Below are 13,881 nucleotides of genomic sequence, written 5' to 3' on the forward strand. Positions count from 1 at the left end.
ATTATGTGAAGCTGAGCCGGTAATAGATATGTGCATTTCTGTGGCGTGCAAAGAAAAGCAGAAACATCCTAGTAATTTTGTGAGCTTTGACAGTTTTTTCTCAGTCATGTAACATTTTAGACGACGTCTACATTTCTTGTCATATCAGCGAGAAAAATAATCTTTCCCTTTAGTTGCTTTTTTAAAAAAAAAATGTTATCCCTGCAGATGGTCTCCATAAATGCTCTGCTATAACCTTTAACAAACTCACAAGGATTAAAATGTTTTAGCCAAGATTTTATAAAGTCACAATTAGTAAATGAATACCAGACTTCATTTTACTTTAGTCCTCAGAACAACTCAGAACTGCTCAGCAGTACATCAGTTTAAGTAGTGGTGCTGCTTTTCAAACTCCACAGTGATGTGCTTAAATATTAAGTGGAAATGTTAAAAACTGGTACTTTAACAGTCTAACTCTAAATGCATCTACTGGCATTAATGATGATTTTCTGAGCATGATTATCTTTTACTTCTAAATCCATTAAATACTTGGACGTTTCTGAATATACCGCAAAATATGACACCCTTGCTGTGCCCTTGCTGGGCACCATTCTGCTACTGTGACAGTATTATCCCATTATGTAATTAGTGTGTGAACTGTTGTTAGATAATATTAGAAACATAGATACAACAAACGGAGAGCAATCGAGTAAGCCACATGAGTTATGACAAGGTCACACAGGATTTTTCTTAGCTCAGAATTTGCCATTAGGGGTGACTACGCACATAACCAAGATTGTTCCAGGAACAGCAGTGTCTCTGGGACCTGTGCATAATTTAAAACCAACTATAACCATCTCATAAACAATAATGCTGATTATGCTTTTGTAAATGAAACAAAACTATATGTATGAAAAATGAAAACTCCAGCATTGGCATAAAACACTGATTGATAAATATTTAAGTTGATTTAAAACAAAAAGATCTGTCACAACTGATTGTGGGTGAGAGAGAAAGAAACCCACTTGCCTCTAGTGAGGCCTTCTTGTATTTGTTTTACTCTGCAGCTCTGTCTGCCTGAGGCACAACAGATCAAGGGTCTGGCACTAGTAGCGCGTAACCAGTCCACTGACATCGCAGCAGGTCAAGCTGAAACAGAAGTAGGGCTGAACGATATATCGCATTTGCGATAATATCGCGACATGATCAAGTGCAATTTTCTAACCGCAAAGGCTGCGATTATACTCTGGACATGTCCAAATTCATGGGCTGCATCCTCCTGAGGCCGCATTTGTAGACCGATTACATCACAGCGATGCGCCGAAGGCTGTCCAAATTACTACCATATCCCAGAATTCATAGCGCGGCCCAGCCAAACTCCAGTTTCCAGCAATGGCGGCCGCTACTAAGTTTTAAAATTACTCATACTAATCTTTCTGGGTCACAAAATAAACTTTTAACATATTTTCAGGCGAGAAAGTAGTTGTGTAAACATCAAATATCTGCTCGGTTTATCAAGATATCCCATATTTGCAAAAGTGCTTCGACGTTTTCAGAGGCGTCTGCTACCCACCAGCTCGACAGCTAGCCGGGAGCTCGAGGGTTACTGATGCGGCCGAGAACGGCACAACTCCCGGCACATCATTTTCAGATCACCGCGGAGTTTCGCTGCTCGGGTTAAACGTAATATATAAGTCACTTAGACAACCTAAAAATGTTATTGTTGGGCTTTTTTCAGTGTTTTGTTTGTTCGTGAGTAAATCGGTTTGGCTGAGATTAAAGTTATTAGATTAGATAAAATAAAACTTTATTAATCCCCCGGGTGGGTTCCTCCTTGGTTTTCACACAGCTGACTAAACGTCAAACAGAAAACTTATTAAACAGAAGTATGAGACAGTCGAGAATTTACACCAGTGTCTGGTTATATTTTAGATAGCAAGAAGCAGACGGCCGAGTTTATTAAACTCCACCGAGACAGCGGTGACGCTAATCAGAACTAGCCTTCTGATTAATCAGAAGGCTAGACCGTCCAATTTCACGCCTTTAAACTTTAAAGGCGTGTTTGTGTGTGTGTTTATACAATTGCTATTATGTTTGCACTTTATGTGTAATGTTACTGACTGCAGAGATCAGTAAGATGTGTGTATTTTTTATTTATTAGTTTTATTTATTTAATATTATTTTTTAATTGAATGACTGTCTAGTAGTTCACAGATGTCGAAAAACTGAGTGTGGTAAAGCCAGTGATTTTTTTTATGTATATTTCTGCAATCTGCACATTGTACTGACTTTCATTTTAATGTTTACACCAGGGTTCCTTGTCAGCACTTTATGCTCAGATGTTTGTAAGCTAAAAATAAACTATTGTGTATGTTCAAATATACTGTTGTGATTGAAGAAGTTAAATAAAAATGTCAGTCATCAATTCATGAATCACCTCATGTCATCATAACAGAGGTCTGTCTTCCAGGAAAGAACAGTTTAAAATTAATGTAATATAGTATTGGCCATACTATATGATGTATTGCTTGTCTTTGTTTAATAATACAGAAGACAAAGACCTTAAAAAATAATCGCATATCGCATCGCAATCGCAATATTGGGGCAAAAAATCGCAATTAGATTATTTTCCATAATCGTTCAGCCCTAAACAGAAGGACAGTGCAACAGTTCCTGTCACAAATCCAACCCATTTTTTGGTCTGATCTGCTCTGTGATGTTATATCATTCAGGCCTGATTTAATTCATGTTTTTTAATTAAACCTTTTGTTTTCTGTCACAAATGATCTCTTAATTATTAAATAGCTTTAATTGCATTCTGTCATACTAGCAGATAAATGCTAATTATTTAATAATACACTTAAACACGCCATCCATTAGTAAGCAAGTGAATAGCAAAGCTACAGCATTGGTTCTGAGATTTGTATTTGGATGTATATCTTTTGAAATTTCTTCTTCCATTTGTATGGTTTTGATGTACGCTACAATAAACACTGGAACAATGCACATGTCATATTTTTGCATGAACACGAACGTGTCAGAATGCTGTAATGTATGCATGCATTGCCCACCAGCTGCGAGTCCCTCAGTGTGAACGTGTTGTAATCCAAACAATTGTATGTTTTAATGCAGAAAACATTTGCCAGTATAATTTTGATAAATGCAATTCCCTCTAGCAGGAATCTCCCCCCGTACATTTTTTTTTTCAATTTTATCATGTATATACGCGGTTGGATATTAATCGTTAACATAAATAGGCCATACAGTAAAAATGTGTCCGCACAGGTCATAAAGACGGATGTTTCCAGAGAAAAGGGCTTTGACATTTAGGTAAAACTAGCACATAGATGGTAGCATGCCGTCTCCTCCACAAACTTATGCTGCTGGCCGTATAACATGAATAGCCCAATTAAATGGCTGTCCTTGGCAAATCCTCAACCACTTAATTAACTGAAGTTAAATTGTAAGGCATTGCCAACATTTTTAAGCTTAAATTGCTCTAAATATCACTTTGCTTTTCATCCATTTTTTTAATAGTTGTAAACACACCGAACCCTAACCTCTTATACAACTTATACATATATACACATTCTCTCTGCATTGTGTGTCTGCACATTTGTTCTGTCCCGTGTGGTGCTGTCCTGCTACTGTGATTAGTTTTGTGTTACATTTATATCAGAGTTGCAATCCTGGGGAGGAATCATGCACAAAATGCCTAATATGTCTCAAATAACGCACCTGATGTGAAGCTGATTATCTTCTCTACTACCTGCTGCTGCTGTTTGTTTTGTTTTGTTCAAGAATCTGAGGCTGTAATGTGCTCACACAGAGCCAGTCCTTTATCCCTGTGGTAGGTAGGTAGGTCAGCTCTGTTCTTGCATGAACACATGCAATCACTTTTAATCAGCTGGTCACATTTGTTAAAAAGCATCTTTTTCCATCAATGGGATAGTTTATTACTACAAGCAATTAAATGTAAGAGGATGCTAAGGGCTAATGGAAGCCATTCCTCCCTTTATTCACCACACGCCGAAAATGCTCATGTGGCTTGTAGCTCATTAACTGTCGCCTCAGAAGCAATTATGTGACAACAAAAAACCTGCTGTGAGGATTAAATGCAAAAGCCACTGGTCTGAAAGATTTTTATCTTAGCCGATGTTTTTGTTGGATATTTCAACCACATTTACAATGCACAAGGCAATAGCAGTGATATCTTAAATCATACCAGACAAGTAACAATGCAGATATAAACTCATCCATGTGTGCATGTCTTTGTTTAGAATCAGTGTGGGAGAAACTGTGAGATGTGTGAGGTTATAGGGAGCCACGTTCGAAGCTGCCTGCGAACACCAATCGACAGCATGCTTTGGTTTACACAGAACACCATCTATACCCTCACATCAGTATTCTGCAGGCTGGAGCTGATTCCAAATTAGGCATAACTTATAATAATAGTGTCTACATTGTGAAAATAAACAATGACCCTGCGTGTGATTCTCTTCCATCACTTGACCATGCACAGCAATGTTGAAAGTCATTTTGTTTTCAGTCATTTACATTCAAGCAAAACATGCTGCATGCGCCCTTAATCATACTTTTTTTCAATCTTCTGCACATGCTATACGCCCACTGCAACAAATTGTTGGTACTCTTGGCTTCTCTGCCAACATAATCTACCCAAGACTCAGCGCTCCAAGAGATGGTTGCCTTTTACTGTTTCTTTGGTTTGTATAAGAATGCCCGAAGGTTTTCTCTTTTAGCCATTTTCAACTGTGGCACTGTGTTTACACCCATAATTGAGGGGCCAAAAGAATTTAGCAAATCCATCTTCATGTGTTTTGTGTGCTTAAGAAAATATTCTAACTGCATGCTGTGTTGTTGTGTCATTTATTGATAAGACAACAGGGAAGCAACTTTTATTTCACTTCAACAAAAGTTTGGTCTGGACCTTAATACCAGGATTTATGCCTATATGCATGTATTGTTGGAATAGAAACTGTAGAGGATTCCCATTAAATAATTTCAGAACTTGTGGTGTTTGTGTTAATGATTCCAATAATCAATGCTGGAGAAAACTAAACTGCGTATTAACAATACCACATTATTGAATCACAGTCAGGATTTATTTTCTGTGATGAAGGAAACAAGATTAACTTAAGAGCTGTGATACCAACGTCCTTAGGAGATGATATGATATTACTCCAGAGTGAGCTGATGCACTTTCTTGATGTGAGCTCCACAGAGAAGTTTTCAGGACTGATCATAAAAAACTTCAATTTTACCAGAATTGAAATGGGAGGAAATTTGAGGACATCCATTTTTTTACAGTCAATGAAGCATCCCCTGATGTAGGGGAGGCTGTTCAGGTTGTTAGGCTTGACAAAAAAAGTACAGCTGTGTATCATCAGCATATAAATGGTAAGAAATGGCTTTGAAGCTCAACCAGGGTAACATTAGTAAAGAGAACAGAAATGGGCCAATGACTGAGCCTTGACTGACTCCACATAAGACAGGTGCGGATAAGGACTGAAGTATCTGTCAGATAATTGTGATGAAAACTATTTGAGAGCTGTGGCAGTGATGCCAACCTAATTCTGTAATCTGTTAGTAAGAATGACATGATCAGTGGTGTCAAAGACAGCAGATGAGTCTAGTAGGACCAAAGTGGAATAGTCACCTTTATCTTTAGTGTTGTATTTTTTAGTAATTTTAGGTTATGGTCATGTTTTAGTGGTGCTGTTTGATCAGTAACCAGATTGGAATTAATCAAAGATGTTTCCCTCAGCCAGCTGAAGGAAGTGATGAGCAACAATTTTCTCAAAGATGTTTGAAATAAATGGCTGTTTGGAAATGGGTCTGTAATTCTTTAAAGCAGTGGAGTCTGAGGAGGGAAGAAACTGGTTGTTTTAAAGTAATCTGGATCACAGCGAGATGAAAGGGATTTGTTTGTGATAGAGAGGTGCCAGGGATTTATGACAGGTAAAACCTCTTTAACCCTTTAAAGCCAAACGTATCATATTTTTAAATGACTTTTTGTGAGTTTTTGAGACTTCCACATCATCGGCGTGTCGTGGAACTCATAAATAAAACTCAGACAACAGAAATTTTTCACAGACCTTAGAAGATATAGCAAAGATAGAAAACTGAGTATGATGAATGAGTCAGTTGATAGGGTTGAACCTTGGATTGTGCTTATTATTGTTACTCAAGACAACAAGACATATTTTTTATGAGTTGGTGTAAGAATAATGGCTTTCATTAGGCGACAGTTAACAGATATGTCAAGCGTAAAAGCCAGATCCTGTGTGGGGCTGGTAACACATTGCCCTAAATGAATAATTTAGCAATGTTAAGAAATTCTGTTGCAGTACAGTTAGAGGGATTATTAATATCTAACTTAAAGTCACCTGGCACATTTTTTTTGTCAATTGTAACAAATATAGAGCAGATTGGAGAATTTTTTAAAAGAAGAATAAAATTAATCAATCAATAAATCATTAAGCATCTGTCTTTTTCTCTGTCAGGTGGCATCCCCTTTATCCTGACCGGGGAACTGTTTGAACAGTCTTATCGACCTGCTGCCTTCATGATCGCTGGGACAGTAAACTGGCTATCTAACTTTGCCGTGGGCCTCCTTTTTCCATTTATTCAAGTAAGTGGCATTATTTATGTATACTCTCAGGCTACCACAATATCTGTTTTTAATTACACGGTTATCATGACAAAAATAACACACAGTATACTTATAAAACGTATAAAATGTAATCTTTTCTGCCAAATGGGGTTAGAGAAAACTGGCAAATGAGGAAAGCTAGCTTCTGTAAAGTGTGAACGTCTCACTCATATCCACAATCATCTGTCAATCAAGTTTCTTAACTGCTTATCCAGTTCTCAGCTGTTACTGGACCGCGTACACCCTCGACAGGTCACCTCTGTGGAGCAATCGTATCCACACACTGGGGTACTGGCCACTGGATGTAAAAGATGAGTGTAGACACCATGACACCAGTCGTTGGTTAGTTTAGATCCATATCAAATATGGACTGAGTATTTTAACCACCATCTCATAGGGTAATGACTTGTTAGTCACAAGGAAGGCCCACACTAAATGCATTTTATCATTCTTTTTAGCATTAATGTGGACCAATTTTTTTATACATAGTTTACCAGTGGCTTAATTTTTTAATATCAAAGCTATGTCCATCTTTTAAATACAGGGAGTGCAGAATTATTAGGCAAGCTGTATTTTTGAGGAATAATTTTATTATTGAACAACAACCATGTTCTCAATGAACCCAAAAAACTCATTAATATCAAAGCTGAATGTTTTTGGAAGTAGTTTTTAGTTTGTTTTTAGTTTTAGCTATTTTAGGGGGATATCTGTGTGTGCAGGTGACTATTACTGTGCATAATTATTAGGCAACTTAACAAAAAACAAATATATACCCATTTCAATTATTTATTTTTACCAGTGAAACCAATATAACATCTCCACAGTCACAAATATACATTTCTGACATTCAAAAACAAAACAAAAACAAATCAGCGACCAATATAGCCACCTTTCTTTGGAAGGACACTCAAAAGCCTGCCATCCATGGATTCTGTCAGTGTTTTGATCTGTTCACCATCAACATTGCGTGCAGCAGCAACCACAGCCTCCCAGACACTGTTCAGAGAGGTGTACTGTTTTCCCTCCTTGTAAATCTCACATTTGATGATGGACCACAGGTTCTCAATGGGGTTCAGATCAGGTGAACAAGGAGGCCATGTCATTAGTTTTTCTTCTTTTATACCCTTTCTTGCCAGCCACGCTGTGGAGTACTTGGACGCGTGTGATGGAGCATTGTCCTGCATGAAAATCATGTTTTTCTTGAAGGATGCAGACTTCTTCCTGTACCACTGCTTGAAGAAGGTGTCTTCCAGAAACTGGCAGTAGGACTGGGAGTTGAGCTTGACTCCATCCTCAACCCGAAAAGGCCCCACAAGCTCATCTTTGATGGTACCAGCCCAAACCAGTACTCCACCTCCACCTTGCTGGCGTCTGAGTCGGACTGGAGCTCTCTGCCCTTTACCAATCCAGCCACGGGCCCATCCATCTGGCCCATCAAGACTCACTCTCATTTCATCAGTCCATAAAACCTTAGAAAAACCAGTCTTGAGATATTTCTTAGCCCAGTCTTGACGTTTCAGCTTGTGTGTCTTGTTCAGTGGTGGTCGTCTTTCAGCCTTTCTTACCTTGGCCATGTCTCTGAGTATTGCACACCTTGTGCTTTTGGGCACTCCAGTGATGTTGCAGCTCTGAAATATGGCCAAACTGGTGGCAAGTGGCATCTTGGCAGCTGCACGCTTGACTTTTCTCAGTTCATGGGCAGTTATTTGGCGCCTTGGTTTTTCCACACGCTTGTTGCGACCCTGTTGACTATTTTGAATGAAACGCTTGATTGTTCGATGATCACGCTTCAGAAGCTTTGCAATTTTGAGACTGCTGCATCCCTCTGCAAGATATCTCACTATTTCTGACTTTTCTGAGCCTGTCAAGTCCTTCTTTTGACCCATTTTGCCAAAGGAAAGGAAGTTGCCTAATAATTATGCACACCTGATATAGGGTGTTGATGTCATTAGACCACACCCCTTCTCATTACAGAGATGCACATCACCTAATATGCTTAATTGGTAGTAGGCTTTCAAGCCTATACAGCTTGGAGTAAGACAACATGCATGAAGAGGATGATGTGGACAAAATACTCATTTGCCTAATAATTCTGCACTCCCTGTATGTGGATATGTGTATCGTTCCCATGATATCATCATTATTAAATATCAATGTTGTAACACTCCTTAATGTTCACACTGCATTTTAGTTATGGTATGATTTTGCAGCTTACTCACTCAGGTTTACAACATCAGGAGCATATATTGAATTTACAATAAAAAAATATATTACAAAAGAAGCCAAAGCTGTAGTGTTATTAACCAAACAATGCATGATTTTTAACCTAATGAAGAAAATGTTCTTGAAAATCATGCTTGTACGCCTGAATGTATTTAAAAATGATGATAGGAAGATGAACTCGCTTCGACTGGCGCTCCGACGCACACCACTTAACTTTTATAAGGTAGTTTTCTTCAAGGCACTTGGATTGAGCACAGAAGACTTTAAACTTAATCCTGACCTTTATGTAAAGCGCAGATATGAAAACTGTGATCCTGCTTCATTTACTACAAGCCTCGCCTGGCACAGCCCTGAGGAAAAGCAGTTAAGCCATGCAGGGCATACTCTACAGGAATTATGAATTGGGGTTTTATTTCCCTGGTTAGTGTGATAATATTGTGAGCTTTAACTCCGTACCAGCAAAATATTGGCAGTAAAAGTTACTGTTAAGGGGCACTTAACCCACTTTACAGATTAGATATTTTCATGAGAATCACTACTTTTGAAAACTGTTTTATAATGTCCCGTCTAGCTTGTAAGCTATTTTCCAAAATTAAGAACTTACCATCAGTGATATCAAAGAGGTTTTAGTTTAGAATTGAATTTTTAAACAAAAATCCTGCAAACTAGAGGTGGTAGTACTGAAAGTTTTTGTACAGATCTGACACTAAGTAAATACAAGGCTGATATTGCCAATACCAATACTGATCATTTTAAGGCAGTGTATGTGAGGAAGAGTAGCGTATCATGGTTTATGAGATGAATCATTATTAATTTGTTAATTCTGAATACATTTTATTAAGCACTAAATCACTGTGATTTTTAATTTTTGGAATAATTACCAGCAAAACAGTCAAAGGAGCTTGCAAAGAAAAGCGTCTGGACTTCTTTAAGTTGCTTGAAGACGTTTCACCTCTCATCCGAGAAGCTTCTTCAGTTCTAAGGTCAAATGGTGGAGAGTGTGGACATAGATGTCTATGTGGACATCTATGTCCACTGTGAGCGACCATCTTTGAACAGAGGCGGGGGTTTACGACACCAACTCTCTGCCATCTATAATCCAGTTTTGAGATCCCTTCCCAGACGCCTTAACGCCCACTCACATCCTGGGCCATCTGACCTCAGGAATTCGCATGATAAGGTGGGGCCAGGTTTCACAATGAACACACCCGAAACTCTGGCTGATTGGGACCCACACCCAGTTTCACACCTTGGCTCAGGTGATTAGAGGATCATCAGGGGGTCCTTTTGTCCCTCTGTGGGGGGTTACTCCCACTAGGTTTATATCTGGGACTCTCCACCATTTGACCTTAGAACTGAAGAAGCTTCTCGGATGAGAGGTGAAACGTCTTCAAGCAACTTAAAGAAGTCCAGACGCTTTTCTTTGCAAGCTCCTTTGACTACGATGACCTGGATGACTGAGAACCTTCACAGACATACCAGCAAAACACACCTTTTATAGCCTTTCGTGTATTTTGAAACTGGGTCTTTCTGCTTCTGTTGTTTTAAATGTGCTACAGACTTTAAATAAATCAAAAATTAACACGATTCATTAGGGAACAAAGTGAACTTGGAGGGTAGAAACAAGTTATCGATCCTGTCATGCTATTATCAATCCAATACCAATACCGGCAGTTGGTATCAATACTATCGATACTTGGATTGATCTATAGTTTAAAAGAAAAGGGCATTTTCATTTCTGGAGTTGGGGATCTTTAATTAAAGATTCAGTTGTATTTTGGAACATGTTGGTATATGTTTGCAGTGTATTTGGAGCTTAACAGCAGTAAAGATTAAAAGTTTGTACAGCCTTCATGAGCTGTGCAGTAATGCTAAAATTTAATCTTACGTGTTTCAGAGATGTTGTGATGTCTGATGTTGTTCATCCATTTAGTCAAAATGTCTTCGAATGTCCAGCAACACTGCGCCTTAACGCATCCTGCATTGATATGTATCCTGCTGTACCGCTGATGCGCCGGTTTCACTGTTTGGACATTTCTTAACAAGGTGTAACAGTGTGAGACGTGACAGCAATGCTGAATGCATAGACACAGAAACAGATTTACATTCAACGCTGCATAAGAGCTCGTGTAGTTTGGTGCCAACAGAAAAGGATTTTTATTTGAACAAGGTGGCGGTTCAGGTGTATTTTCTCCTAACCAGCACACAGCCGATACTCGTTACTTTAGCCTTTTAAAAAGAGCTGCTACAAATAGACAAGGATAGACAGAGCACCCAAAAGTACTGTGCAGAGGTTAATATAGAGAGCAGGCTGAGAGTTTTGCTTTAAATGCACATGATTTCTCAAAAAACTGCAAAAAAAAGATCCTTGAATGTTGTTTGTTAGAAATGAAATTTGGGGTGACATAATAAAAAATATACAGGAGTTGAGGACAGAAGAGCCTATCAGTGTGTAAAACTGGAATGTTTTCTCAAAAGACACCAGGTCCTCTTTCATCTCCTGAAACCCAACCGGTTGCTCCAGGCAACTGTTCGTCGCTGCCTCCTCTCATCGTAACTCTTTTTGTTGCATCCCTGTGTTTTTGTTTGTTTGTTTTTCTTTTTTTTTTTTTCATTGTTTTACTGCAGCATGTTTTACTGCAACTGTTTGGAGAAAAAAATTTGGTCTTTTTGTGCCACAATTTAGGTTGCATTAAAAATTAATAATTTGAGCTACCACAACAACCACATCTTTTCACTCAGACGCACAGAAAAATTAAACTGCATGTTTTTAGTGATGGATGACATTTCTACCACCCAAGTCGATGTGTGAGCTTTTTATTTGTATTTTTTGCTTTTTTAAGATCGAGGCTGATGTGGTCGGATCCTTTAATGTTAATGGTGTTTACAGCTATAACAGACATAGACACTGGGCTGCAAAATGTGGACATCTGACTTCCTCTGGAGTTTTAACTATTGTGCCTATGCAGTGCTGGTGGTATTTCTTTCAGCAGCTCTCATACTCTGAGCCATTTTATGTGTATGTGTGTGTCTCTTACAAACATTTGGTTGCCTTTGTCTTTAGCCATCAGCCAGCTCACTATACTGCAGATCCTATGGGACTAAAATTGACCTTTAGGTATTGTAAATGTGTTGGGCCTTTGGATTTGCCCTCATTTCCTGAGAACCAACTGCCTTATCTGAAGCAATTTCTAGTTTATCCGTTGCAGCCTTATAGTCTTATCACTTAGTGGATTTCAGCTCATTGAAATTAGTTCTTTAACTTTTTATAAAGATAAAACCAGCCTGTATTACTTTAAAGTCAACCTGACATCCTGATAGACAATCCAGAGAGATTAGATACTTCAGGAAATCTGCTCCCAGTGTGAGAAGTCAAATGTCTTGAATTGACTTCCCTTTTAACAAGGCCTGTGATGTAGCATATGCCTGGGTTGGATAGAATCTGTGGCCCATGGGGATAGTTACTCTTGTGCAGCTACATTCATAGCAGTTATCTCCTGTAAAGCAGCGAGTGAGTCACTGACAAGAAATAAGGCTAGACTTGGTAATATGAGGCCATGATCACAAAGAGGAAAGCAAGCACGCTGGACAGAGAAATCAATTTATATTCCTCATGAGAAGAAAATGGAGATCAGCGAAGCACCATCAGATCTATTAATGTCCAAAGATTGAATAAACTCATCATTATGAACATTAAAAGAGTCTTAGCTTGCAAACACAACCCAGACAGCCCTGGGACAAGCTGGTGGACTCAGATGGTTAGCACTTTTCTGATTCTGGACGGATGTCTTCAACAACTGCACATTCTTGCAGTGTACGCTTTCTCAAAGACAAGATCAGCACTGGGCATTCAGAGAATCACTGAAGCAGTGCAGCAGAAAGCAGGGATATGGGAACGGGATCGTTTTTGATTGCTCTCCAAGAAGAACAACGCACCAGAACAAAAGAAAAACTGATATGAAATAATTTGGCTGTTATTACAGCTATTTCAAATATGTTACACTTCAAACAGCAGACGTCAAGGATGGGCACTTTGAATGGTTTCCATCATGGTGGGGGAAGACTGGCAGCATTTTGATGCGTCTGTTTAGAGGGCTAACCATTCTGAACGAGGGTGTTAAATTCCTCCATGCGACTGGACTACATGTATAACCTCCTGTGCAGCTTGAGTGGCTGCAGTTTTCCCCAACAGGAGCTGGACCAGTGCCAACACAATTATAAACTGTACTGCCACTCTGGGTGTAGTAGGGGGAAATCAGGCTGATAACACAGACAATTCACTGCAGGTGTTCCAGCGGCAGTTTTCTGCCACACAGAATGGCGCTGAGCTTTTGTTTGTGAGACAACAGAATGCCCTGCACATGTAGTATCCCCCCCCCCCCCAAAAAAAGCCCGAGGATTTTAGAGGCCTTTTTACTGGATAGGAGGTTTATGGCTCCTGGAGTTCAAGACATATGGAGCTCCGTACTATTGTACACACTGTGTGCATGCTTATTTTTCCCATTATTGGGAAAATGAAATTTATAGAATAAGCTATGAAGCAATAGAGTCACTGGGAATATTTTTTTACTCACATATGTGCAGTGATGAACATGAAACAAAACAAACAGAAAAATCAAAAACCTGTTTTTAAGCTTGAAATATGAATCTGGATTAAACACTTTCACTGTGGAACCATAACATGCTCATTTTTTCATTTTCTTTTTTAATATTTATAATTTTTTACTAATTTAATACTTTTTATTACTACTTTTTTATTATTCTCTTTTTTCCTGCTGCATTTTAACTGCATTTTTAAATACCTGTACAGGGGACGGCCCAAGGTTATTAATTCTTTATTTCTAGACCTTTAGTACTCTTCCAGTTACAAAAAAAACCCCCATTATTATCTTGGAGGGTGTTCTGTCCCATATCAGACTTTCTTTTAACAACGCCGGCACATATATGTTCATTAAATGCTGTTGCACGAGGTGTTTTTAGCGAGCTGCTGCTGTGACAAAAGCAAA

At 38.7% G+C, this 13,881-nt stretch overlaps 1 protein-coding gene across 4 annotated transcripts in view; it reads left to right on the plus strand.

Annotated features, from left to right (window-relative positions):
- The window catches only part of slc2a9l2 (solute carrier family 2 member 9, like 2), a 109,849-nt gene that overhangs the window by 86,015 nt on the left and 9,953 nt on the right, over nt 1-13,881 (plus strand). For all 4 annotated transcript variants that reach the window (XM_026168602.2, XM_080302006.1, XM_080302009.1 and 1 more), the window contains one exon: nt 6,504-6,631. In XM_026168602.2, coding sequence (XP_026024387.2) covers nt 6,504-6,631 — 128 coding nt within the window. The remainder of the gene's footprint in view (nt 1-6,503; nt 6,632-13,881) is intronic.

Source organism: Astatotilapia calliptera, chromosome 5, assembly GCF_964374335.1.
Source record: "Astatotilapia calliptera chromosome 5, fAstCal68.1, whole genome shotgun sequence".
Taxonomy (NCBI): domain Eukaryota; kingdom Metazoa; phylum Chordata; class Actinopteri; order Cichliformes; family Cichlidae; genus Astatotilapia; species Astatotilapia calliptera.